This window comes from Podarcis liolepis (assembly GCF_965112155.1).
Source record: "Podarcis liolepis genome assembly, chromosome: 5".
NCBI classification, from domain to species: Eukaryota; Metazoa; Chordata; class Lepidosauria; order Squamata; family Lacertidae; genus Podarcis; species Podarcis liolepis.
The window spans coordinates 95,733,061-95,759,157 of record NC_139556.1 but is presented as its reverse complement, the minus strand read 5'-3'; the positions used below and the strand labels follow the sequence as shown (position 1 = coordinate 95,759,157).

Here is a 26,097-nt window from a genome sequence, read left to right as displayed (position 1 = left end):
TCATGTGAAAAGGATCTAGGAGTCTTGGTTGACCACAAACTTGACATGAGCCAACAGTGTGACGCGGCAGCTAAAAAAGCCAATGCAATTCTGGGCTGCATCAATAGGAGTATAGCATCTAGATCAAGGGAAGTAATAGTGCCACTGTATTCTGCTCTGGTCAGACCACACCTGGAGTACTGTGTCCAGTTCTGGGCACCACAATTCAAGAAGGACACTGACAAACTGGAACGTGTCCAGAGGAGGGCAACCAAAATGGTCAAAGGCCTGGAAACGATGCCTTATGAGGAACGGCTAAGGGAGCTGGGCATGTTTAGCCTGGAGAAGAGGAGGTTAAGGGGTGATATGATAGCCATGTTCAAATATATAAAAGGATGTCACATAGAGGAGGGAGAAAGGTTGTTTTCTGCTGCTCCAGAGAAGCGGACACGGAGCAATGGATCCAAACTACAAGAAAGAAGATTCCACCTAAACATTAGGAAGAACTTCCTGACAGTAAGAGCTGTTCGACAGTGGAATTTGCTGCCAAGGAATGTGGTGGAGTCTCCTACTTTGGAGGTCTTTAAGCAGAGGCTTGACAACCATATGTCAGGAGTGCTCTGATGGTGTTTCCTGCTTGGCAGGGGGTTGGACTCGATGGCCCTTGTGGTCTCTTCCAACTCTATGATTCTATGATTCTATGATTCTCCGTGGGTGAAAAGGTTTGGAGGCTATCAGGTTTGCAGCAGGTTTGCAGCAGTGGCAGACATTGGGCTTTCAAATTTCAGTGGCACCCTCTGCTAGGACACAATTTGGCACCCCCTCTGCCTCTTGCCTTCCATTCTGCTCAATTCACTAAGTCTGTAGTTCCTAATTAGCTAAGTATTGTGGATCCCCATTTTTCAAAAGCCAAGCCATGGACTCCCTGCTTTTGGAGATTCTGATACCTCTATGGTAGTTATTGCTATGTGAATGGGGCCACAGACCCCCTGGGTGGGTCTCACAGACCCTCTGGGGTCCACGGACCTCCAACTGGGAGCCACTGCTGGCTAGTTGTGACACTGTGGCACCCCTAGGCCTGGCGCCCAGGGTGGTGGAACTGGTCATTCTGCCTTAAATCCACCTCTGCTTGCAGAAATTCTTCTCCTCCCTTCCCCTTACCTTCGCTGCTGTCTTGGGCTCGCTCAGCAGCTCTTGGTCCTCCTGGAGTTTCCTTCTCCTCTGTTCAGGAAGATATGATAGGAGACATGAAGACATGAAAGGCTCATGGGGAACAGATAGGGGCAGGGGCAGCAACGGTCGCTGTGTCTGGAACTGCTAAGTCCTCTTACCACAGGAGTGAGAAACCTGTGGCAATCTAGGCCAGGGGTGGAGGGCAAATGAGTGTAAGTTATGTAAAGGAAACCTTAGATAGTTACTTGAATAGTGGAACCAAGGCAAATAACTTAGGATTTGGCAGAAACAGAACTGCAGTGGAATGGAAACAGTGCTGACTGATGAATATGTCAGAATGGAAACTGCTGCCTTTTTACATATCTAATCCAGGAGTAAGACTTCAGTCTTGCTCTGCATCATGTTCCCTACCTCTGGATCCCTCTAGATATTTGCAATGTATAAGACTAAGAACCCCCTCCTCCCAACTCCCTTCTCCTTCTGCAACTTTCTAACCCGGCCCCGCTCAACCCCATGTTACCTTCGCACACAGGACAGCAACGATCTCTCAGGTGCACTAGCCGGGAGCAGTTGAGCGTCGGGCACAGTACAGGGTCACAGATAACAGTGCGCTTCTATGGTGCAGGATAGGGGAGGGGAGGCAACAAGAAGAGAAGAGTCATTCCACCTCGGAAGCCTGACTTGAAAAGCAGCGTGCAGAGAAAGGAAGGTGTCAAATCCCATTCACACAGCTCTGGAGAATCTGCTTCTTTCCAACCCGGGTTCTGATCCTGCATGCCCATCCTTACACCCTTACCTTCTTAGAAGTGATACACTTTGAGGAGCGGCTGTGATTTTGCACCCCCCCCCCGATGCTATTCAGACAACAGCAGCTCTGAATGAGCATGTGGGTGTTAGCATTAATCTCCTTTCACAACAGAGCAACGGTCCAGAGAAGGACCATTGTAGCTCGGTAGAAAGTCCAGTCCTTGACATATCCAGATGTTACTGAACTATAACTCCCATCAGGGCTGGTGTGTCCCATTTCGCCACTTTAATCAAATCAGGAAGTGCCAGTCCAGCCTTCCATTGCCACGTCCGTCGAAGCATCCCTTCCCTAGGCTGTACTGTGGTGGCATGAAGTATTGGCAATGCCAGCAGGTTCCGGTGAGATCTTGTGAAATCTTCCCAGAAATCAGTGCCAATGCCAGCACTGCAGGTGTGAGGACAGGTGGGGCACCCATGAGGGTGCTGCCCGAGGTGGCTGCTTCTCCCACCTTACGGGAAGGCTGGCCCTGACCCCAATCACCCCTCACCCTTGGCCATTCAGGCTGGGGCTGATGTTAGGATATAGTTCCGTTCCACCTTTAAAACAGGCACGTGGAGTTGTTGTATATCACATGTCTGTTTACTTCCAGCACAGTCTGCTGGGAACTTCCATTGTATATAGCTTTTGCCTTTGCTGTTTGCTTGGACACGAAGGGAAGCAGACATGTTTTTCCTTTCTTCTAATGCTGAATAAAAGCTTGCAAATGCCTCTGCCCGCCACTTCTGTTGCAAAGAGTTCTTATCTCTGCTGGCTTGCGTGCTCAGTCTCTAAAGGTCTCTGAGGCTTGAGTCACAGTTTTGATGCTGTTCCGAGAACCGGAGTTCACCCAGCTGCTGCCCGGTGGGCTGGAGCCAGCAGGGGGTCTGCCAGATGCCCCCATCTCCCTGGACACATCCTAACAGGCTGGCCCTGACCCCAATCACCCCTCACCCTTGGCCATTCAGGCTGGGGCTGATGAAAATCATAGAATTGTAGAGTTGGAAAGTCGAACCCCCTGCAGTGCAGGAATCTCAGCTAAAGCATCCATGACAAATGGAGTCCAGCTATCTCTGGGGAGCTCCAAGTTGGCAAAGGCTGCTGTAGTGGGATTTTGGGGGGGACAAACACCTTCCTGTTTGTACAAAACTTGCACCCTAATTATTATTATTTTTGGGATGCTTACAGTCTGCCGGGAGGTGGCCCCGCCTTTCCGCTCACCTGGCAGCTGCATACGGAGCATTTCTTGTCATACTCTGGGGCCCAGCGGGCGCCATGGGGCCGGTGCTGCCCTTCAAAGTAGCAGGAGCTGGGGTCTTTCTTCAGCTCTTCGGGGTCCCTGGGGTTTGGGTCCCCTGGAAGCTCATCCTCGGGGTCCTCTGGAGCCAGCCGAATGCCGCCCGCCTCGCAGCGGTTGGGAATGTGCACCTAAGGGAACAGCGACTGTCAGAGATGGCGCATCGGATTTGGAAATGGATAGCAGTGCAGTCAACGTTATGCAAATTATTTATTTATATCCCACTTCTTCCTCCAGAACCGGGACTCAAGGCGGCTCACAAGAATCAATACAAACACAAACAAAACACACATAACTCATACAAACACAGACATAGCTAAGAAGAAACGACAGTTCCCAGGATTCTTTGGGGGACCCCATGTGCTTTAAACATATGGTGCGGTTCCGCAGTAGTTTTAAATAGGGTTTAGTAGTTATCTGTGAAGGTCACTGACTTAAAAAAAAAAAAAGTACAGCCACCTCAACATTAACTGCACATCTAAAAATGAAATTTAAAATGTAGGCAGCCCAATTGAAGTATGAGAGGAGTTTCAAGATCGCTGACGGATATTAGCATCCGATTTGCAGAATGCTGTGCTTGGCATTAAGGAAGATGGGCTCACTCTGACACGGGTGCACAGGGGAGGGGAGAAGGCACAGCAGCTTCTGTTTGCAAAAAAATCTGGATGCACTCTTGCATGCCACGCTAATGAACTCTCTCCCCCCACGCTGCAATTTTTGCATCCATCTCATGAATGCAAAGCAGCCACCCTTGAATCCAAGCCCAGTTGACCTGCCTTGTTGACGTGTGCAGAAGATGCACTGCAAAACCCCTGCAGGGCAGGTGACCCTCAACACATTTCCACCCGGGAAGAAGCCCCAGCAAGGCTCAGAAGGCAATTGGAGGGAAGTACATGTTCCTGACACCAAAACAGCCAGCAGGCTCCCAGCCAAGCATGGCTTCTGGGAATCCATCGTCAATGCTGGCCACCAGCCCAGAAGAGGCAAGCTGAGGCAGATGAGAGTCTGTCAAACATCTCCCTAACCAATTTCCCCGGTGAAGGCATCAGGGGAGTTAGCACTGAAAAACGGCTGGCAAGTAACTGCAGGTCAGTTCAGCCCTGCCTTCACGCCACAGTGAGGGGAAGCGATGGTGGCAAGGTCTTCCTGGCAATGCAGCTGACTTCACCACCAGGGTCACACGACAAATGTAAAACCAGGTTGAGACCTGTTTACATTTTCATGTACGGTACCAGGAGTACTTGCACACCGGGTTTCAGCAAGATCAACCAAGATCACCATTTCAGCAAGATCAACATTCTCCATCATTTCACCGCCATGTCAAGAAAAGCTTCACCTGCTGAATTTCTGCCTGCCACGCTGGAGTTGAAAGCAGCAAGCCTCTTTCAGAGAAGAAACCCTGCAGCGAGCAGTTGCTAAGAATGCAAAAATCCTTATGTTAAGTGTAGAATTTAAGATCTTGGCAAGCATCAGGGTCTGGCACCTAGCCACACTTCTAAATTTCTCCACCAGCTAAGGGACAGAGAATAATTTTGGAAACTCTCTCTCTGTGTGACCTCAGCCACTGTCAGTTTAGAAGGCCTTCTGCAGCTCTGGTCTTTCAAACCATTATCCAAAATGTCCTTGGGAGGGAGGGAGAGTTTCAAGAATCTATCCTGGCAAGGAATATCCGCAAATTCAGCTCGGCCTCAAGTGGATCAGGTCAGGCAGATGATCTTCTACTTTATTTATAGCGCTACACATAGATAAGAAAGGTTCGGCTGGCGCCATTTTGTGACAGGATCGACCAGCCCCACCCTGCTGCTACAACTTCACAAAAATGCGAGTATCTGCTCTCACTCTCCCGTGGGGGGAAAAAATTACATGGGCAGTTGCCATCTTTGGAGAAAGCAGAGAACAGTTTGTAAAAACTGAAATGAGAAACAATAACCTGCTTTGCCTCAAGATGCCGCTGAATTTGTCTAAAAGGGCCAATTTATAAGATATTTATTAAAGTTTTACAAATTTTATCAAACACAACAATACAAACAAACACAAACAAAAAAAGAACAAGTATAATTTCAGAACCTTATTTTCTTAAAACGTACTTCACCGACCTCCTCATACCTCCCCTTTCTGCATTCCCATTTCAAATATTATGTTCAGCAAATCCTCACCCTTAATTTTATCTAATTGTCAACCTTTCTTTTCTTTTAACTTAATCTTTACAGCTGTACTCCACTTAATTTCTAAAGCCACATCATTCTAGCACTCATTAATTTTGCAATGTTTCTTAAGATAATTCTTGAATTTCTTCTAATCTTCTTCTGCCGTCTCTTTTCCCTGGTCTCGGATTCTGCCAGTCATTTCTGCCAGTCCCATATAGTCTACTAAAAGGGCCAATTTGGAGCTCCTGAGGTATTTCAAGTTTCAGAACTAAAAGCACTTTGACAAGGTTTTCTGGGGCACGCCTCACACCTCTATGAACCTACCTGAGGCAATTTGGAGGTTCCTGGTAGGGACAAACCTCTGAGCAATTTTTGTGGAGAGTTAAAGGACTCTGGGGATAGTTTACAGCTCCCCAGGTGATGATGTTTGAGGGTGAAACAGGGGCAGCCATGTTTGCCATTCAAGGGTGCAGACTTATTCATATACAAAGGAACTGTCGGCTCTTTAAAAATTATTGTTGTAGTTGCTGCCAAATGATATTTAATAGTTTTTCGAATTTTTAACAAATCAGTGCCAAATTACATCAAATGTAATACAAATTTCCCATTAAAATTATTATTACTGACAGCAAGAGTGAGAGAAGCCAAACCCTCCCTCTTCCCGTCCCCCTTTTTTACCTCAGCTTGGCTCTGATACTGGAAAGGAGCCAAGCTGAGGAAAAAACTGTCTGCAGCGATGGAGTCTGGGGAGAGGTTTGGGCCTGAGGTTTTAACCACTACAAACACTGAACAGTTGTACAAAGGTCAGCATACGAGGAAAGATGAGAGTATTTTGTTCTGCTAGAGTATTTTTGTAGTGCATTCTAAATGTGCAAAATGATCTGCATACATAATCTCAGCAATCCTTGTGGCACCCCAGTGATATTATCAACTTATTGCGCATGTGGCAACTTGAGGGTGCAAAAACAGTTGGAAGGCTTCTGTGTACCTGCAGTGGCTAATTTGTAATGGGCAGTGAGACTCAGGCCTCCCTGGAAATTTGATTTTGAAAATTCTCTTAATTCCAAATATTGTTGGAGGCTGCTTGTGAGTCAGAACTTAGCAGAGTAGAAAAAGCACTCTTCACATGCTCAAAGGTTTGCATGATCCCTGGAAAAGCAGAGCCTACAGGCAGATGCATTGAAAAGTGTGTGATTTAATGGGTAGTTGTGGAACCACTGCACAAGAAGATCAGGATGAATTCAGGATGGAGGCTTATTATTGTGTAACCTCCCTGCAAAAGAAAAACAGAGCAACTCTGCAGTAAAGGCAGGACATAGTTTAACCTCCGCATAAGCTTTGTGCAAGCAAACCAGGATAAATGCTCAAGAAGCAGGCTGTCTGGAGGAACCCAAGAAAATCCCGAGAGAAATAGCAGTGACCACGACTGACCTTGCCCCGCATCTCCCCTCGTGGGTTCGCTTTAGTGCTGACTTGCAGGAAGGCTGTGCCCTGAGCCAAATGGCGGAGGAGCTCCTCATCCAGGTCTTTCACTACTCCTTGAGCCTAGGTGAGAAGGAGAACCCCATCAGGCAAAGGCATCGGTCCCAATCCTAGTCTCTTAGGCCCCTTCTTGCCACTCCCCTTGGGCTAGTTTTGTGTCCACACCCAGGCAGGCAAACTCTGGCCTCCGTCACTGGCCAGGCAGCTAAGGGCCTTTGGGAGAATGCACCCTTTGCCTCCCAAGAAGAATATTATGGCAAGCAAAAAAGGGAAGAGGCCAAACTGGCCCAGGCCACATATTTGGAAGAAGAAAAGGCTTAGGAGCCAACTCTGTACAAATCGGGAGAGGAGACCCTAAGAGGGTTGGATGGTGCCTTGCATGCCTCTTTCTGGCAACTGCTGCAGCCAAGCTGGTGCCAAACGTCTTGCTTTCCTTTCCTTTGGACCACATCAGCAAGGCCAAGGAGGGGGTCTTGTCAGCTGGGCAGCCCAGGACCTCCAGACACACTGCCAAGGCTTGCACCCCCAGGGAGCTCGCTTCTGTGCTGCTAACACAGCATACCTGGAGGTGCCAGGGACTGAGCCTGGGGGCTTCTGCGTGCAATGCAGATGCTGCACCCCTGAGAGACCGCCCTTCCCCTTACCTCTGTGCCATAGAAGCCCCGCAGCAGTCGCTTGTGCTCCCGCAGACTGCTCTCCCGGAGCTCGCCCAGCTCCGCAAAGCCATGGAGGTGAGCGCTGACGGTGCCGTCGTCCGCCTTGCCAAGGCCAGCAACTATGATCTCGTAGTGCAGGTGGCAGTGGTCGTCCAGTGATACCCAGGCATGCCCAGCAGATCCAGTGCGCACAGGAGGGGACACAAATTGGCCAGCCAGTGGGACGGGAAGCTCTGTAGCACAAAAGCCAAGGGTTATATGCTCAGGGGCTGGTCCACTGCCACATGCCAAATGCTTCTTAATAGGCTTCTTGGTTTTTAAGGCATCACAAGCCTCTTGTGTCATCTGGGGCTTTAGAGGAATTGTTCAAAATCAGAATTTGGCGAGATAATGTCCGCAAAGAGACTAAAATCAATCGGCTGAGTCAGGGTGATGCTGCGGGATGTTAACAAAACTCAACATTCCAATGGAGGGCCAGAGAGGTGCAGAGTAGTCAGAAAGTCTGCAGTCCAATTTGTGCGAGGAAAAGAGGAATCAGCAGTTTGGCTGGGATTCAAACCACCTCACACAGAACCCAAAGCGAGAGACAGCCGTGTTAAGAAGGATGGTTGACGAGACAGGGCTGAATAGGCATTCTGGTGAAAAGGAGGAATTTGAGGGGGAAAGTGGTGAAGGCATGTTCTGGGGGGCGGGGATGGAAAGGGAGAAGCCAAGAACAAAGTGAGCCTGGCCCTAACCCCAGGAGGGACTGTGAGTTGTTGGGAGGTGGGCGGAAGTGGGCAGGCAAAGGCTGGGGACTGAGAGTCAGGGAGCAAAGTCTTGATTCTGACAGGGCTGCTTTACCTTCTTACAGTTGCATGGAAGGGGGACTCTGCCAGCTGTGGCGCCTACTGTCACTGCCACATTGTCACCTGGCAACTCTAAGGTGGGCAGCAAGGCATGGGGGTGTTGGAGGGCTTGGGGACACGAGAGCTGTAGCTCACACTTAACAGCCTATTTGTCTGGCTGCAGATCAAACAGTTCTCTAAACTGCATTTTCCAAACCTGAAAATTCAGCATGTTTGGATCCCAAACTTGGCTGGGCTTTGAATTCATGCAGAACATTTAAGCCAACAGTGGGCAGCACTTGCCTGCCTCTGTCTATGGATGGGTTCCCAGACTGTGGTCCGTGGACCACCAGTGGTCTGCAAGCTTCATTCAGGTGGTCTTCCTAATGTATAGTAGGAGCCATTGCTTTGGGTCCTCCCCTTTGGAACAAGAGAAAGCAAGCTTGCTCCACCTTCCAAGTGACAGCCCTTCAGATAGTTGAAGATGTCCTCTTCTCCAGTCTAAACACACCTAACTGCCTCAACCATTCCTCATAAGGCTTGGTTTCCAGACCCTGCGTTCCTCCAGATGTTGAACTCCAGTCTCTGGCACCTACCACCATCCTTGCCTTCTCTTGGTTTGGTCACAGGCTTCTGCCTAATCCAAGAACTAAAAGGACTAGGCAAAGACTCTGTTGTTCTAGCCCAACTAGCCAGCAGGCTTGGTGGGCGGCTCAGCTCCTCACACACACATTCTCTCCACACTGGTACCTTCGTGCCGTGCTGGCAGTCCACCATACAGGAGGCTGCTGATCTGCCCACGCAGCTCCCCTTCTTCAAAATCCCTGGTGGCCACATTCAGGAAGAGCTCGTTCTGCAGCAACATGTGGGCGTCACGCCCATTTGCTTGCTCCCACGTCCCGCTGGCCTGAACAAAGGTGCATGGTTCAAGAGGAAATAAAAACACACACAGAGACACACAGAATGGTGAAACATGGCCAATCATGACCCGTGCACAGAATTTGCCATTTGCTCCAATTTGGAATATATATTTTACATCTGAAGTCACTAATGATGGCAAACACATTATACCCAATTCAATTTACTGTATAGCCAAAGGCCTTCACAATAAGCAACTAAGGGCAAAAAGCTAACACATACAGTCGTGCCTTGGAAGCTGAACAGAATCCATTCCGGAAATCCGTTCGACTTCCAAAATGTTCGGAAACCAAAGCACGGCTTCTGATTGGCTTCAGTAAGCTCCTACAGCCAATTGGAAGCCACGGAAGCCCCGTCGGAAGTTCGGCTTCCAAAAATAGTTTACAAACCGGAAAAGTCACTTCTGGGGTTGCAATGTTCGGGTGCCAAAATGTTTGGGAACTAAGCCGTTCGACTTCCAAGGCTCGACTGTAGTGGAAAGTGGCTCAACCACCAATTTCTCTAGAGCAGTGGCTCCTAAGCTTTTTTGGACCACTGTTCTCTTGGTTCCACAAACCCTTCCCCAGTGGCCCCTGCCCTAAAAAAAGCATTATTCAGAATTGCACGACCCACCAAGGAAGATAATAATTCAAGAAAATTCAAAGCAGGAACAATTAATTGCAAATTTGTTCAAAATCCAGATAGAATCATAGTATTGTATTGTAGAGTTGGAGGGACCACAAGGGTCATCCAGTCCAACCCCCTGCAATGCAGGAATCTTCTGTCCAACGTGGAGCTCAAACCCGCGACTCTGAGATCAAGAGTCTCCTGCTCTGCCGATTCAGCAGTCCCAGCTACTGAGTTGGATTAATTCAACCCAATGGGTGAACTTAATCCAGGGATGCTAGATTTTCATGGCCAGCACCCTCTGCCCCCAGGGAATCCCACTGCCTGCTAGGTGGTGGCACCACCCAGTTTGAGAACCACTGCTCCAGAACCTTCTGCATCTCTCTCTGATCCACACAAACACTCACCATTCCGTCCTCGTAGCTGGGTGTCATGTCGTACACGATGTTGCGCTTATTCCTTCTGCGAGGTTTGGTCTCCAGCGTGACGCCGATCACTTCGCTTCTTGTTCCGGCCACCTGGACCTGCGGGAGGAGAGCACAGCCCAGAAGAAGCGACTAGATCTTCACAGGAGACTTAGAACCATAGAATTGAAGAGTCCAATTCCATACAATGCAGGGAAATGTAAGATGGTCTGGAGGCTGCAAGTAGTGTGGACTGCAACTTGCTAGACTGGTCCAGAAAGTGCCTCACTAGCCATCAGCAAGTTGCCAAGTTCAAATCAAGGTGTTAGTACTAGTGTACAAAGCCCTGAATGTCTTGGGGCCCAAATACCTCAAAGAGTGCTACCCCCAATATTAACCATCTACAAATTGCAGCAGAGGCCGTGTTGGTAGTGCTGTCCCTGCTGCTGCTGCCCAGTTGGTGACGGCAGGTCCTTCTCGGTGGTGGCTCCCTGCCGCCCTCATTATTAACATTCACGAGGCATCTACAAACATTCCTGCTCACCCAGGCATTGGTTGGCTGAAATACACCATTCATGGCAACCTTGAAATCATTAGCTGCGGGGTATGTGACTGTTTAAATCAGAGATTCGCAAACTTTTTTCCCTGGGCCACGCTTTCAGAATAATAATTTGTTTGCACCACACTGGTTTTTTTATTGGTAAGAAATACATTGGAAAACAAAAAGAAAGAAGTCCTAGCAGTGCTTGATTTATAACACAGAGCACAACTGCTTTAGAATATGATCTAGGGCCGTCCAGAAAGTATAAAACAACGCAGCTACAGAAAAACATGAATCATTCCCAAAATATAACTATAAACAAGCCTCTTACATATGTACCTTAAGTATGTACACTAACTCAGCGAGAGGTGCGAAATGTTTCAATGTTTATCTGATTGTCCTTGAATCTTCCCCGCCACACTTGTCATCCTCTCCTGCCACAGCAATGTGGCATGCCACACCCTTTTTAATTGTTTTCAGATGTTCCTAATGGTTTTTTTTTTAAAAAAATTGCATTGGTTTTCCACTTTTTGGGAGGGACAGCAGGGCAGAAATTTAATAAATAAAGAAATAAGCCATAGCCTAAGAAGACCCCACCAGTGCCTGGAAGGTGGAGAAACATGGGGAGCTGTGACGCAACAGACCCTTCTCTTTCAAGGCTTGGAAAAATGAGTCTCAACGGGCTTGTAATGCTTGCTTCAAATAAACGGCAAGCATTAACATCATCTTGCGGCTTGGATTCTAATCCAAACTGTAAAAGAATTCCCCCTCCTGCGCCTTCTTTCCCAGCCAAGACAGCTCAAACTCCGCTCCCTCCCTCCTTTTCCTTCCCCCACCCACTTACTCCTGAAGCTCACACCCCGACCCTTCTCCCTCCCACCCCTCTTATTAGCCTGGGGATTTATAACGTTTGCATCAAAGGCGAGATGAGCAGGAGGACGGCCAAACTGTTTTGGCGCTCCGATTTTAATCCAAGATGGATTACTAGCCTGGCAAGGCTGGGCAAGAAGGGAGAGGGGAAGGAGAGGAATTCTCCCTCCCCAACACAAACAAAAAGTTTCTAGGAAATGTGATTTTCTGAAAAGGAGCACATTGTTGGGGTGGGACGAAGCAGGGAGAGGGAGAGTTTGGGGGCTCACAGATTTGTGGAAAAGAGACAAGACTCTCCAACCAGACCTGCAAAACCCAATTATTCAAACTATGTGTCCTTCCTTACACAGTTTTCTTAGGTGTGGCCTTCACTTAACATATTATTTAGTAATATCATCTCCTAGTGACTAAATGCATTCCTACAAAATTTAGGTTCGCTAGAAGAAGAAGAGGAGGAGTTTGGATTTGATATCCCGCTTTATCACTACCCGAAGGAGTCTCAAAGCGGCTAACATTCTCCTTTCCCTTCCTCCCCCACAACAAACACTCTGTGAGGTGAGTGGGGCTGAGAGACTTCAGAGAAGTGTGACTAGCCCAAGGTCACCCAGCAGCTGCATGTGGAGGAGCGGAGACGCAAACCCGGTTCACCAGATTACGAGTCTACCGCTCTTAACCACGACACCACACTGGCTAGAAAATAAATGAAGATGTTTCACTTTTTGGAACAGGGGGTGAGTAAAGATGCTTGGTTTATTTCCTGGCCAACCTGATGTGAATTGTTTGGGGGAGCTTGAAATCACTGGTAGGGCAGAGGAAGGTGGGAACGACCTGGTGTTTTTTTATTCTGGGACATACGCTATATGGGGTTATGTCAGTTCAGAGGCTACTTCTGGCGAAGTCAGTTTCTGCATCAAGGAAGAACCAAGATAGCAGTGTGGCTGTCATAGAGATGGCCCCTCAACTCATCTGGGGTCTGTAGGTGCCTTGTTTTGCCAGGCTCTGGCATCAGGCATGCGTCAGTGCATGCGCACACAGAGACAGACATGTATCAATGTTGTTTGCTCCAGCCTTTGCAATACCACCAGACGTTTCTTCCTACCTGATACTCCAAAGTTCCGTTCTCGTGCAGCGTGAGCTTGGCAGAGCCTACAGCCCCTGTCTGGGTGGGCGTCAAGGCGTCTCCTCCACAGAGCACGCTCTGGATGGCTGGGGGCAAGAAGAAGAGGAGGAGGAATTTGGATTTGATATCCTGCTTTATCACTACCCTAAGGAGTCTCAAAGCAGCTAACATTCTCCTTTCCCTTCCTCCCCCACAACAAAACACTCTGTGAGGTGAGTGGGGCTGAGAGACTTCAAAGAAGTGTGACTGGCCCAAGGTCACCCAGCAGCTGCATGTGGAGGAGCAGGGAAGCGAACCCGGTTCACCAGATTACGAGTCCACCACTCTTAACCACTACACCACACTGGCAAGAAGAAGGAGAGGGTGCAGTAAGGCTACAGAGCTGGCAGGACGGGTGTGAGTCAAATCTACATGTGGAAGCCATCAACAGCAACCGGAGTCTGCACTGTATTCAGCTGCATGGGCAGCTGTGCAGAAGGCAGAAGTCCAACAGGTGATTTTTCTGCCCCTCCTCCTCCAAACTCACTGTCACAGCTTTTTCTGGTAGTGATCCGGCCAGCAATTTTACGGCGAAACCTGCCCTCCACCTCTGCGGTGATCTCCAGCTGCCCTTGCGCCAGCCACAGCATTTCTCGAGCCGCCAGTCCGGACAGCACCTCTGCAAAGTCGGGGTCCTGATGTGGCAAAATGAGAGGAAGGGGGAAGGGGAGGAGGAGGAGTAACACTGTCAAGTAACGTCTGCAAAGGAGGAAGCGGCAAGCAGTTTGGCTCAGCGTTCAGATACGGAGGCTTTTACCTGCCAGGAGACATTGGCCAGCACCTCCCTCAGGACCCTGTCCTGGTGAAGGATCTGTACCCTCAGGGGGAGCCAGGAGGATTCTGGGAAAGAAGAAGGAAGAGGCGAAACACATCAATGCCGCTCTTTGCAGCGCTGTGGACCAACATCACCCCCACTCCTGTTTCCTTGCCCCACTAGGTCAGCGAGGGTGGGGAACCTTTTTCAAACCAAGGGCCAAATTCTCCTATGGTCAGGTTTCCAGGGGCCACATGCCCTTAGTGGGGAGAGGCAAAGGTGAGCGAGGCAAAGGATATAAATGGTACCTTTGCCAAAACAGGCTTGTTTCTACAGACATTTGTACCTCCCTCTCTATCTTCCATCCAGGCAATCAAGAGGCATTATCAGGGTTCAAGAGGCATGACTGGGGTTCAAGGACAGGTTGTCCAGCCAGCAGTGGACACTCAGGACCCTCCTTGGCCAAAGTGGGCTTCACTAGGGCCTCCATTTTATTTACCTGGTGCAGAGTGGAGTGCCAGGTACATGAAGCTAGACTTGCCCCATCACAGCGTTTCTTCTCCCAGGGATGCAATGGCACAACTATGCACTGGAGGTGGGAGGAAGGTCTGGCCCCAGTGCTTCTGTCTGCACTGTTGGGTCCCCCTTCACACCTCCCCAGAGGGAACACATGTGCATTTATGGATGCAATCAGGTTGAGGGTGTCATGCATTACCTGCCGCTTTGCCCTTACATTCACTGCCCAGAGAATTTTTTTTGTCACCTGCTCTTGACTTGCCTCTCAGACCGAACCCCCCAGGAGGTGACAGTCGAGCTCCTAGCTAGTAAAGATCAACAGATTACACACCTGATAGCCAAATTTGCTCTGGCAGCTAAGAAACTCCATTCTGGATATAGCAATGCTCTCTAATTTTAAATTTTTATGCTGTAAACTTTTTATAGGGTATGTCACCCGATTTTAGAGGAAAGCCTTGCCTTGCCCTCTGCTGTACATTGTGAAGGCCTTTGGCTATGCGCAATAAATAAATTGATTGATTGACCTCCCCAGATGGTGAGAGGTCCCGGCCTGCTGTTGGGGCCCACAGAGGGCCACTGTAAGTCCTCTGGAGGGCCAACTGGGTGGGGAAGGCAGCACACTAGGGCCCCCTACTGAGGGCACTTTGCCCAGGCACCCTCAAACACAGAACCAGCCCTAATCTTCATTAAGGTTCGACAAACACGAATTGCTATTGTTTCAGAGACACGGAACTGTGGTCAACAGTTTGTAACACCCAGAAGGAGATATAATTTAGTCCCTGGCTGTTGTGGGAGTTGAACTCACTTCTCTCTGACACAAGCCCAGCTTTTACCTATCAGACCTGTCTTGTCTGTTCATCTCCCCTGGCTGGGCCAAGCTCAGGCACCTGGCTGCATCTGCCCCACAACCCCCTGAACTTCTGCCCCTTGCTCACTTTTCTCCACTGGCTCCAGAAGCCCTTTGGTGACAAGGACAAAATGCAGGTTGTTCTCCGCGTCACTCAGGGTCAGCATAGCAATGCCCCCCATGCCAAGGTGGGTTGCGTCGACGGATGTCAGGATAGCACTGAATGTTTCTGAAATGGAGAGGAAAACAAGAGCACGGTGCTTGTCATGGATTGGTGGGAGACACCAGCTGGGGAACCCCCAAAGGGAAGAAGGTTGCAGAGCCTGGGGAGTGGTGGTGGGATGACAATGAGTGGGTCCTGGGAGGAGGAGGTGTTGGAAGTTGAAGAGGTGACAGGGTTTAGTGAGCAGGGAGACTCTGTGGCAGAGAGCAGTTCAGAAGCAGAAGCAGAGGCTGGAGAGGTGGAGAGGGGGTGTCAAGAGGCAGAGCTGAGGCAGGTTGCTGAAGAAGCCAAGGGGTCTTTCCCTCCTGCTGTGACCAGCTCCCCTCTTCCCTGGTCTCCCAGAGCCAGAAGAGGTATGAAGAGGACAGAGCAAAGGCAAACAAGGCGATGAAGTCTCAGATTGCTTGGGAAGGACCTGGGGGAGGAGGGGACGGAACCGTGGGAAGGTTCAATCCTCTGCCACTGGAGAGCAAGCCAGGAGAACAGGACTAAGAAAGACCAGAGGTGCAAGACACACTGAAGCTCTGGCAAGGGCTCAGCTGGAGCCATGAAGGTCCCCAGCGGGACGTAGTGGCTCATCTGGGTGGTGTTGTGTCTCAGCCAGCAGGGTTCCCCATCAGAGGTTGACCTGGAGGTTCCAGCATTACACCGAGCCCCAGATCAGGCCCAGTCTGGAGGTGAGAAGTCAGGATCCTTAGGTGAGGCCAGAGAGGGGACACCCCGGCCTCTGGTAGTGAGGCTAAATAAGGTCTGAGCCTTAGGTCTCTCAAGGAGACCTCTGAACAAAGGCAGACGATAAGAACCAGCTGGATGTAGAGTGTGGCTCCAGCATTTCCAGTTTGAATAACCGAGTGATTTTATTCTTTGTTCATTTATTGCATTTGCATCTCACTTATTTTCCCAAGGAGCAATGCAGTTAAATATTGCTAAAGATATTATCATTGCTCCTCACATTTCTGTTACATCCTTGCTCCAAGGAGCCTGGGGTGACCCCATCTATGCCTACAACAACCCTGGGTTAGGCTGAGAGTAGGTGGCTGGGCTTCACACATTGAGGAGGGATTCAATCCCAATTCGCTCCAGACTGACACTCTAACTCTGCCATGCCAGTAGTTACAGTGGTACCTCGGGTTACATACGCTTAGGTTACATACGCTTCAGGTTACAGACTCCGCTAACCCAGAAATATTGCTTCAGGTTAAGAACTTTGCTTCAGGATGAGAACAGAAATTGTGCTCCGGTGGCGCGGCAGCAGCAGGAAGTCCCATTAGCTAAAATGGTGCTTCATGTTAAGAACAGTTTCAGGTTAAGAACGGACCTCCGGAACGAATTAAGTACTTAACCCGAGGTACCACTGTACTCAGGCAGCTGTACGTACGTTCTGCCATGATTATCTGCTCACTTAGGTTGCCTCATTGCAAAACTTCTAGCGATGGGCCTGAGGGTAAAGCCAGGGAGAAACTCCAAAAGAAAAGGCATACACCCACAGACAGTCCAGGACAACCACTGTTTAGGCTGACCAAGCAGACAGGCCAGGATCTTCAAATATCCTAGATCAGGGAGACAACAAGCATTTTAAATTGAATCATGAGCAGTAACTTTTGAGTGAGAGCTCTGAGTGTATTTGCAGGGCTGACAATGACAGAAATCTGCACTCGAAGGAAAATATTACACATAAACTGCATGTTTCCAGGGGGGTGGAGGATCCAGAATGCTTTTACATCATCTGGTGGGATTTTATTTCCTCTGCTTCAGACTTAGATCCTCAACACACAACATCCACACCAGCTGGGGAAATTATATTATACCTTGGTATATCACCATTTCTTTCTCTTACTAATTTATTGTTTGTTTGCTTTGTGACGCTAAAAAGAATAGAAAGCAGCAATCTGTACTCAAAGGTAAAACTCTCAGATCACAGGTTACCTGCAAGGAGAGCCCGGTGCTTGATGATTTTGCCTCGTATCTCGCCCTCAGGGTGCGACTTGGTGACCAGGGAAATGTGCAGCTGGTCAACCTTCAACAGCCGCGTCAAAGACTTTTGCAGGTTTCGCCAGACGCCGCAGATCTGTGGAGACAGTGTCCAGAGAGAGGGGCGGAAAGAAACAGGCAAATTTATCAGGCTATTAGAAAGAGCGCAAATCCAGAGGACCGGGCGCATATCCAGCATGGCCAATTGTTGGCGTATGTCTTGAGAGAGAATGGAGTTCACCTCCGGGGGTGAAGTCAACCGCTGTGTTAGCAGCACTGAAGTGTCCTCCCCAGGGCATAGTGTCTATGGAGGTCCTGGGCTACCCAGATGAGAAGACCCCCCTCTTGGCCTCACTGATGTGGTCCAAAGGGAAGCAGAGCAATGCTATTGGCACCAACATGGCTGCAGGAATTGCCAGAAGGAGGTATACAAGGCACCATCCAACCATCAGAGACTCCACTCTGCATTTGTGTGAGCCTTTTCTTCTCCCGAAGATATCCCGCAAGGCAGCAGATGTTTAGGATGAGTTTTCCTTCTCCTAGATGGGCTGCCTTCCCAGGTGAACAAGCCCCACCTGCCCCTCACTTCCCTCTACAGCAGTGGTTCTCAACCTGTGGGTCCCCAGATGTTGTTGGACTACAACTCCCATCATCCCTGAGCTCTGGCCTTGCTAGCTAGGGGTGATGGGAGTTGTAGTTCAACAACATCTGCCTTCCCACAGGTTGAGAAAGGCTGCTCTACAGCAACATGCCTTGCTGTTTCAGCAACATAGTGCTTCAAAGCCCACAGGGGAGTAAAATAATTGGGACGATGACCTCAATGGGTCACTCACCATGTTATCCTGGGGGGAGGGGCCCTTTTGCACAGGATGCTCAAAGAGGACAGTCCCACCGGCGTCTGTGAAACGGACTCGGCTCGGCTGGCCCAGCCTGCAGAAGAAGAGGCAGAGGCTGTGGGTTTGAGGTTGCAACCAGAACAGAAAACACTGAACAGAAGGAATAGGTTAGGCCGGTGCCACCAACCTGACTTAGCTCCAGATCGCCCCGCCAGCTCTTTAAACAGCCTTCAAAATCCCAATGGATTTTGCATGCTAAAGGTGTCCCCAGACTGCTACTGCTATCATTTGGTAGTGTGACAACATCACCCTGCCTAAAAGCGTTCAAAGTCTGCATTGCCATACTGTGTATTTGGTTATCTCTTCGTTTTGTACTTTTCCAAGGATGCAGAAAGGCCCAGGGACAGCTTTACTGGGTCTCAGAAGGTGGTGGGCTCTCTTTCCTTGGAGTTCAGATGGCCCATCTGTAGGGGATTCTTTAGCTGTGATTCCTGCATTGCAAGGGGTTGGACTAGATGACCTGGGGGATTCCTTCCAGCTCCCATCATCTCTAGCCTGCATGGCCACCCTAGGCTACTCAGGGTCTCAGGCAGAGGAAGGTCCTTCTCAGTGCTGCTATCTGAATTGTGTGGTTCACCCCACGGCACCCCGAGATTGCAGGGACTTAGCCTGTGGGCTTTCTGCATTGAAAGCACATCCTCTGCCACCGAGCTATAGAGGAGTCACTGAGATACAACGTCCAAAAGGAGATTTATGCTTGCCATCAGCAAGCAAGGAACCACAGTTGCAGACCCCCAGGTTTTTCCCAATGAACCCCCTGCAGGAGGATAGATGGTGCCCCTCCAGAGGCTAGCCTCTCTCCCGTCCGCAGCTTGAGAAATGCAACTCTCCTTGGCCCTGCTTAAAAAGGAATAACGACAGCCTTTGAGGCTGTTTTGGGGGGATTTGTGGATGCATTTTGAAATTAGTCACCGCTTGGCTATGCAACGGCCTGGAAAAAGAGGAGGGACCACCACAGCAGAGAGGCTGGCCGCAGCTCTCTCCCGGAGCAGGCAGAAGGAGGATTTAACAATCGGGAGAGACTGATTGATTGCTGCTCCCCGGAGCCAAGCCCGAGGCAGAAGGCAGAAAGACCCCCGCTGACCCCAGCCTTGAGCAAGCGAGGAGAGGCAGCTGGGGCCTCGGCAACATGTGGACGCTGAACTTGTTTACTGGAGCCTTTCCCCCAAAAGTTTGTTTTTAATAAAAAATAATAACCACCGTGACGGGGAGGAGACTTTCTGCCTGGGACGGATACAGAGAAATTCCAAGCTGGGATTCACCCATGCCTGTTCAGCTGTTTCATAATGATATCAGAGGAACACCAGCTGCCTGTCAGCAAGATGTGATATGAAGCCGATGAAACAGAGAGGTCCGGGCGGAGAGAGAGATGGGGAGCAGGGCAGCTGGTGTGTGAACCCCAAGAAAGGGCATTATATCACCCCTTTTCCATTTTAGGTACAAGGCTTGCCATGCTATTTTCTCACCCTGGGCATTATAGAATCATAGAATTATCAAGTTGGAAGGGACCCTGATGGTCATCTTGCCAAACCAATAATAATAATAGTAATAAATAATAAATAATAATAATAATAATAATAATAATAATAATAATAATAATAATTTATTTATACCCCGCCCATCTGGCTGAGTTTCCCCAGCCACTCTGGGCGGCTCCCAATAGAGTGTTAAAAACAATACAGCATTAAATATTAAAAACTTCCCTAAACAGGGCTGCCTTCAGATGTCTTTTATAGATAAGATAGCTGCTTATTTCCTTCATATCTGAAGGGAGGGTGTTCCACAGGGCAGTTCCACAGAGAAGGCCCTCTGTCTGGTTCCCTGTAACCTCACTTCTCGCAATGAGAGAACTGCCAGAAGGCCCTCGGCGCTGGATCTCAGTGTCCGGGCAGAACGATGGGGGTGGAGACGCTCCTTCAGGTATACTGGACCGAGGCCGTTTAGGGCTTTAAAGGTCAGCACCAACACTTTGAATTGTGCTCGGAAACATACTGGGAGCCAATGAGATCTCTCAGGACTGGTTTTATATGGTCCTGGCGGCCGATCCCAGTCACCAGGTTAGCTGCCACATTCTGGATTAATTGCAGTTTCCAGGTCACCTTCAAAGGTAGCCCCACGTAGAGCACGTTGCAGTAGTCCAAGCGGGAGATAACTCGAGCATGCACCACTCTGGTGAGACAGTCTGGCTTCAAGTTACAAGAAAGGATATTCCAACTAAACATTCAGAAAAGCTTTCTGACTGTAAGAGCTCTTCAGCAGTGGAACAGATTCCCAGGAGATGTGGTGGACTCTCCTTCCTTGGAGGTTTTGAAGCAGAGGTTGGATGGCCATCTGCCATGAATGCTCTAGCTGAGATTCCTGCATTGCAGGGGATGGACTAGATGACCCCTGAAGTCCCTTCCAATTCTGTGATTCTATGAACCCCCTGCAATGCAGGAATCTCGGTCTCCCATCCAGCTTAAAACCATACCAGAACCTGCATAAATGTGCTCACAGTTTTATTGCTGCAGCAACTGCATGTGTGCATGTGCGCAAGGGGTGAATCACAGCCAAATAACCTGGAAATGGTCTCTTCTGAAACCCTGGAGAGCTGCTGCCACTCAGTGTAAACGATACAGTCAAACCTTGGAAGTCAAATGGGATCCGTTCTGGAAGTCCTTTCGACTTCCAAAATGTTCGGAAACCAAAGCGCAGCTTCCAATTGGCTGCAGGAAGCTCCTGCACCAATCGAAAGCCCCGTCAGACATTCAGGTTCCAAAGAAAGTTTGCAAGCCGGAACATTCACTTCCGGGTTTGCGGTGCTTGGGAGGCAAAATGTCCAAGTACCAAGGTGTTCGTGATCCAAGGGACAACTGCTAGATGGAAGAATTGGAGGTGCCAAATTTTGGCCTCGCTCAGGGCACCACATTTCCCAAAATCACCAAAGTCCACCTCTGCTACATGCTTCTCCCCATCCTGAACATCAGACAGGGTGTCACTCACCTCTCGTAGTTGATTGAGAAGAGGAGGTGAGAACGCACAAGAGTGAACCTGGCTTTTGCCACAGCACTGGACACGGGCGTCTGGGTCTCTGAGCCGCTGGTTAGCAAGGACACAAAATCTGAGGAGCAAAAGGGAACTGTCTGTGATTCTGCATACATTGCAAGTGATCCAGGAAGCCTGAAGAACTAGAGATATATATATTTCAAAGTCTACAGTTCTACATTTATATGTGATTAATGCCTCCACTGTATCTTTTTTTAAACGCAAGTTCAATAAATGATGACATAAGCATGCACACATACAAAAACCATGCTTACTCATACTGAAAGTATTAAAACTCTAAACATCGGCGATTGCATTTTCAAAACTGATAAATTTATTCCTAACCACATTTATAAACAGACCTAGTAAACTCACTTTACAGATCTGTCCTTTGTAGGTTTTATAAATTCACAAGTGCTAGATTCATTTCTACTGTGTTGGATCCCATGTCCCCGTCTTACAAAAGCACCATGTATATTTTCAAGGAACCGTGTAAACGCTGTAAACATAAACCGATTCCAAAAGTTAATTCTGTTCTGCAGTATGATTGCTTAAATTTTTAAGAAAATCCCTTTGTTTACTCAAATATAACATCATTGCATTTCTAATTATATACAAAAGCGACGCTGTCCTGTCTAGCTAGGGGAAGAATTTTACATAATTCAATAAGGATAGCATTGGTCCCAATTGTATATTTATTTGGAAAATGCCATTAATCATCTTTATTACTGTCCTCCAAAAAGCCTCTATTTTTATTATATTAACTTCAGCATTCTGCAAAAAACAACAGTAATGACCCAAACCCCCCCCAAAAAAACCACCCTCTATCTATCTGCTGCAAAGAGTGAACTACCTGACAAGGTTCAGAAATAGAGAACCCAAATAATCAAGGGAAAGGAGCAACTTCCCAGTGAGGAAAGGCTGTTGCATTGGAGGATTGCGGGAAAAATGAGTAACGGGAGGCATGACAGAATTGTATAAAATTGGGGCTGGTGTCATAGCTGTCAACTTTTCCCTTTTCTTGCGAGGAATCCTATTCGGAATAAGGGAATTTCCCTTTAAAAAAGGGAAACGTTGACAGCTATGGGCTGGTGTGGAGAAAGTGGATCTCTCAAAATGGCAGAACTCATGGATAGCCAATGAAGCACAACGCTGGAAGATTCGAGACAGATCAAAGAAAAGACTTCTTCCTGCAACACATTGTTAATCTGCAGAACTCCCTTCCTCAGAAGGAGGAAGAAGAAGAGTTTGGATTTGATATCCCGCTTTATCACTACCTGAAGGGATCTCAAAGCGGCTAACATTCTCCTTTCCCTTCCTCCCTCATAACAAACACTCTGTGAGGTGAGTGGGGCTGAGAGACTTCAGAGAAGCGTGACTGGCCCAAGGTCACCCAGCAGCTGCATGTGGAGGAGCGGGGAAGCAAACCCAGTTCACCAGATTACGAGTCCACCGCTCTGAACCACTACACCACACTGGCTCCCTTAGATTTTGTAATTATTATTTGTTGATGAATTACACAAACAAATCCCACAACACTGTTATCAGGAGACAACGGTTAAAACGTCTTAGAGTACAAAGCAGCATAGGGAGTTACATGTTGAGCAGAGCTAACAATGTATTGTTCACTTGACATTCTAGCTGATTTCCAAAGCCTGAGGTGGGAAATTTTCAGGGGTGGAAGTTAACATGGACACAGTGGTAGAAGAAATCCATAGAAATTCTCTTTAATAGAGAAGTGGTGGGCACCGACTTAAAAGGTAAAGGGACCCCTGACCGTTATGTCCAGTTGCAGACGACTCTGGGGTTGCGGCGCTCATGTCGCTTTACTGGCCGAGGGAGCTGGCATACAGCATGTGGCCAGCATGACTAAGCTGCTTCTGGCGAACCAGAGCAGCGCACAGAAATGTCGTTTAGCAGTACCTATTTATCTACAATGCAATTATTCTTAAAACAATGCATTCTTCTATGTTGTTTTCACAAATATATGCATTTTAATGCAACCTTTGCCAATGAAACTGCACTGCAAAATTCAGAGAAATGTGAGTTTTGAAGGGTGGCTGGGTTTCAGTTTGGGTACCATGTCGGAAAGTGAGAAATATAGAAGTTTGCCTTTAAATGCAAATGGATTGATTTTCTCCCCACATCCCTACTTGGGTGTCTAACACGTGCAGCAAATACCAGCTCAAGATATTAGGAGGGTTGCATGGAATCAGCATCACAATTTATTTATTTTTTTAAAAAGTATCCAGGTTATCCAGATTCTATGACAGGAAAAATTGGATTCTACTACCTAAACCATTGGAAAATCTGAGCAAGTTTGCATAATTTTAATTTGCATAAACCAAATCTCAATTTTGCAAGCTGCTAAGCAAGGCAGTGAAGCCCACCACTAACTTCTAAAAATGTGATTCAGTCACACTCCTCTGTCTTCCCAGATTTTAGCCAATGCTGCCCACAGTCATTCAGGTGGTGGTAGCTAGGGCTGCTAGGAGGCCGTGAGTGTTCGGCCAATGAGATGTCACAGGAGTGTGGTCAAATTGTCCTGGTTTTCTAACTGAACTGAAAAGTGCTTTATCCCAATTCAGAAGGAATCCCTGTTGTCACAATTTGTAGTTTGGACATTTGTGCCCAAGAAGCTGTACATTACTCAGAGGTAAGCTCCACTGAATTCCACAGGGGTTCTATATCATTTCCAGAACGTGAAGTAAGGTGGAGAGCTATTAAATGGACTCTGACTTGGGAACATAGGGTTAAAAATCAGCCATGAAGCTGACTATGTGACCTCGGGCCAGTCTCTCAACCTAACCTACCTCACAGCAGGGGCGGAGTAAGGGGCGTGCGGTGGGTGTGGGCTGCCCCGGGTGTCACCACTGAGGGGGGTGACAAAATGCCAGGCGGCATTCACCGCGGGGCCTGCAGCGCATCCGAGCCATGCGTCTCTCCTGGGAGAGAAGCAGTGGCTTGGGCGCGTGCAGGCTCCGTGCTGCCCAAACGGTCTGCCTGCTGCCTCCCCCCCAGCTGCAGGGCGGCTGAGTGGGAGCAGGCAGGCAGATTCCGGAGGCCCCACCCTCGCCCCGCCCCTATGGGTGGCTCACCCTATCCCTGGCTTTCTCCACCGCTGCCTCACTGGGTTGCTGTTAGGATAACATGCAGAAAACACGACTTGTGAATTATGCCACCGTGAGCTCATTGGAGGGAAGGTGGAATAGTCATACACGCAACACTGATAAATGAGGAACAAACAAAATGAATTCTCTCTCTCTCTCTCTAGCCTGCCTGCAGCTCTTGAATCATGGAAAAAGCCTAACCGGACAATCACAAAAACAAACTGCAAAATAAAGCAAAATTAAAAAGGATAGCATAGAAAGATGCACACTCTCTCCACCATTTCTCCCTTTTAAGGAGCATTAATAATACCATATTTTTTGCTCTAAAAGACTCACTTTTTCCCTCCTAAAAAGTAAGGGGAAATGTGTGTGCATCTTATGGAGCGAATGCAGGCTGTGCAGCTATCCCAGAAGCCAGAACAGCAAGAGGGATTGCTGCTTTCACTGCGCAGTGATCCCTCTTGCTGTTCTGGCTTCTGAGATTCAGAATATTTTTTTTCTTGTTTTCCTCCTCCAAAAGCTAGGTGCGTCTTGTGGTCTGGTGCATCTTATAGAGCGAAAAATACGGTAATTAAAAATATGCTGCTCAAACTAGCAACCACACCCTCCTTCTGGCTAGCTACAAAGAAGGTGCTTTGAGTTTTAGGCGTGGCTCTAGGAAACAGCTCTGAGCATGTTTGGACTCCAAGGCAGCCCCACAAGGCCATACCATGGATGCTGGTGAGACTCCGAACTACAGATGGGAGTAGAAGCCTTCATAGCGGGGCTGCCTTGAAGTGCGGTCCAATCTGCCACATGGCTTTTCGGCTGAGTGCTGCAAAGGCCTGATTTTCCATAGGACGATAGATTGATACGAATGTTTGCAGAGTGTCCCTGACTTCAAACAAAAGTGGGACCGAGTATGTGGCTTTGATACTTGGGGGGCAATTTCTTTTCTTTCTTTTTTGCTTGACATTATTCTTGGGAGGGCTGCGTCCCATTAGCCCTAGAGCACCAGCTTCCACTGCATACAGACACACCTGCAGACATGAGGACTAGAAACCTGGTCGCTGTTTTTTAAAAAGAAAGAAAGAAAATCAGAAAGTTGGTTTCTGTGTTCCCTCCCCACCCACCCCACCTAGACCATACCTATGCGGCTGTCATCTCGGACCAAATCCTCAGAACTTAGGTAGGCGCGGTCATTGTAATTCCTATGTAAGTCATCTTCCTTATCCTGAAAGTACTCAAAGTTGTCGAACAGAGGCTCAGGTCTCTTCTCTGGGATGCTGGGAGCGGCTGCATGATGGATGACAGGAAGCAAAGGATTTTTTGGCATCACAGAAAGTAGACAAATACAGAAACACACTTTGATTCATCTTGCAATGCCCCCTTCCCCTTTCTTGCTCCTGGTCAGGGCCAGCTCTGAGTTCGAGATAGCCCTAGGAAAAGTAGCCTTTGGTGGGTCCTCTCCTCCCTGAGAAACTTACCTGGTAGCATATAGCAGCACCTGAAAACAGCACCAGGCAGATGGGTCTAACTCCCATTTTAATTTATCACAGTGCCCCGGTGCCAGAGGCATTGTGGGAAATTCCACCTTCGGCATCTTTAAATGTCATTTCCCCTCTACATTATCTCCATGTAGGAAAGTGCCCCAATTTCAGGGCTAGATGAAGACATTTTGGCCTCTGAGGTAAACAAAACGATAAGCCAAAATGGTGCTTCCCATACGCTGAAGCACCGCAATAATAAGAACAGATGATACAGCTGGCCATTCGCCACTAGCTGTGGAGCCCAAAATCTGTCACCTGAGGCAAGTTTTATTCCATTTCTCTTCATTTATTGCTAAAACACACGGGCCACTTTTCAACGCAGGCACGTTTCCCAAAGCATCAAGTGTAATAATAAAAACACTCCACTGTTAAATCCAATACAAA

The 26,097-nt window shown here is 48.5% G+C and overlaps 2 protein-coding genes across 2 annotated transcripts in view; one reads left to right on the top strand and one right to left on the bottom strand.

Annotated features, from left to right (window-relative positions):
• Positions 1-26,097, top strand: part of THPO (thrombopoietin) — a 305,395-nt gene that overhangs the window by 233,515 nt on the left and 45,783 nt on the right. The window lies entirely within an intron of this gene.
• Positions 1-26,097, bottom strand: part of CHRD (chordin) — a 50,872-nt gene that overhangs the window by 10,571 nt on the left and 14,204 nt on the right. The window contains exons 4-18 of the mRNA XM_083504005.1: positions 25,313-25,459; positions 21,033-21,150; positions 17,988-18,084; positions 17,110-17,251; positions 15,049-15,189; positions 13,601-13,683; positions 13,331-13,478; positions 12,784-12,890; positions 10,277-10,393; positions 9,096-9,252; positions 7,507-7,751; positions 6,812-6,925; positions 3,158-3,364; positions 1,673-1,766; positions 1,141-1,200 (exon numbers count right to left, since the gene is read on the bottom strand). Coding sequence (XP_083360131.1) covers positions 1,141-1,200; positions 1,673-1,766; positions 3,158-3,364; positions 6,812-6,925; positions 7,507-7,751; positions 9,096-9,252; positions 10,277-10,393; positions 12,784-12,890; positions 13,331-13,478; positions 13,601-13,683; positions 15,049-15,189; positions 17,110-17,251; positions 17,988-18,084; positions 21,033-21,150; positions 25,313-25,459 — 1,977 coding nt within the window. The remainder of the gene's footprint in view (positions 1-1,140; positions 1,201-1,672; positions 1,767-3,157; positions 3,365-6,811; positions 6,926-7,506; positions 7,752-9,095; positions 9,253-10,276; positions 10,394-12,783; positions 12,891-13,330; positions 13,479-13,600; positions 13,684-15,048; positions 15,190-17,109; positions 17,252-17,987; positions 18,085-21,032; positions 21,151-25,312; positions 25,460-26,097) is intronic.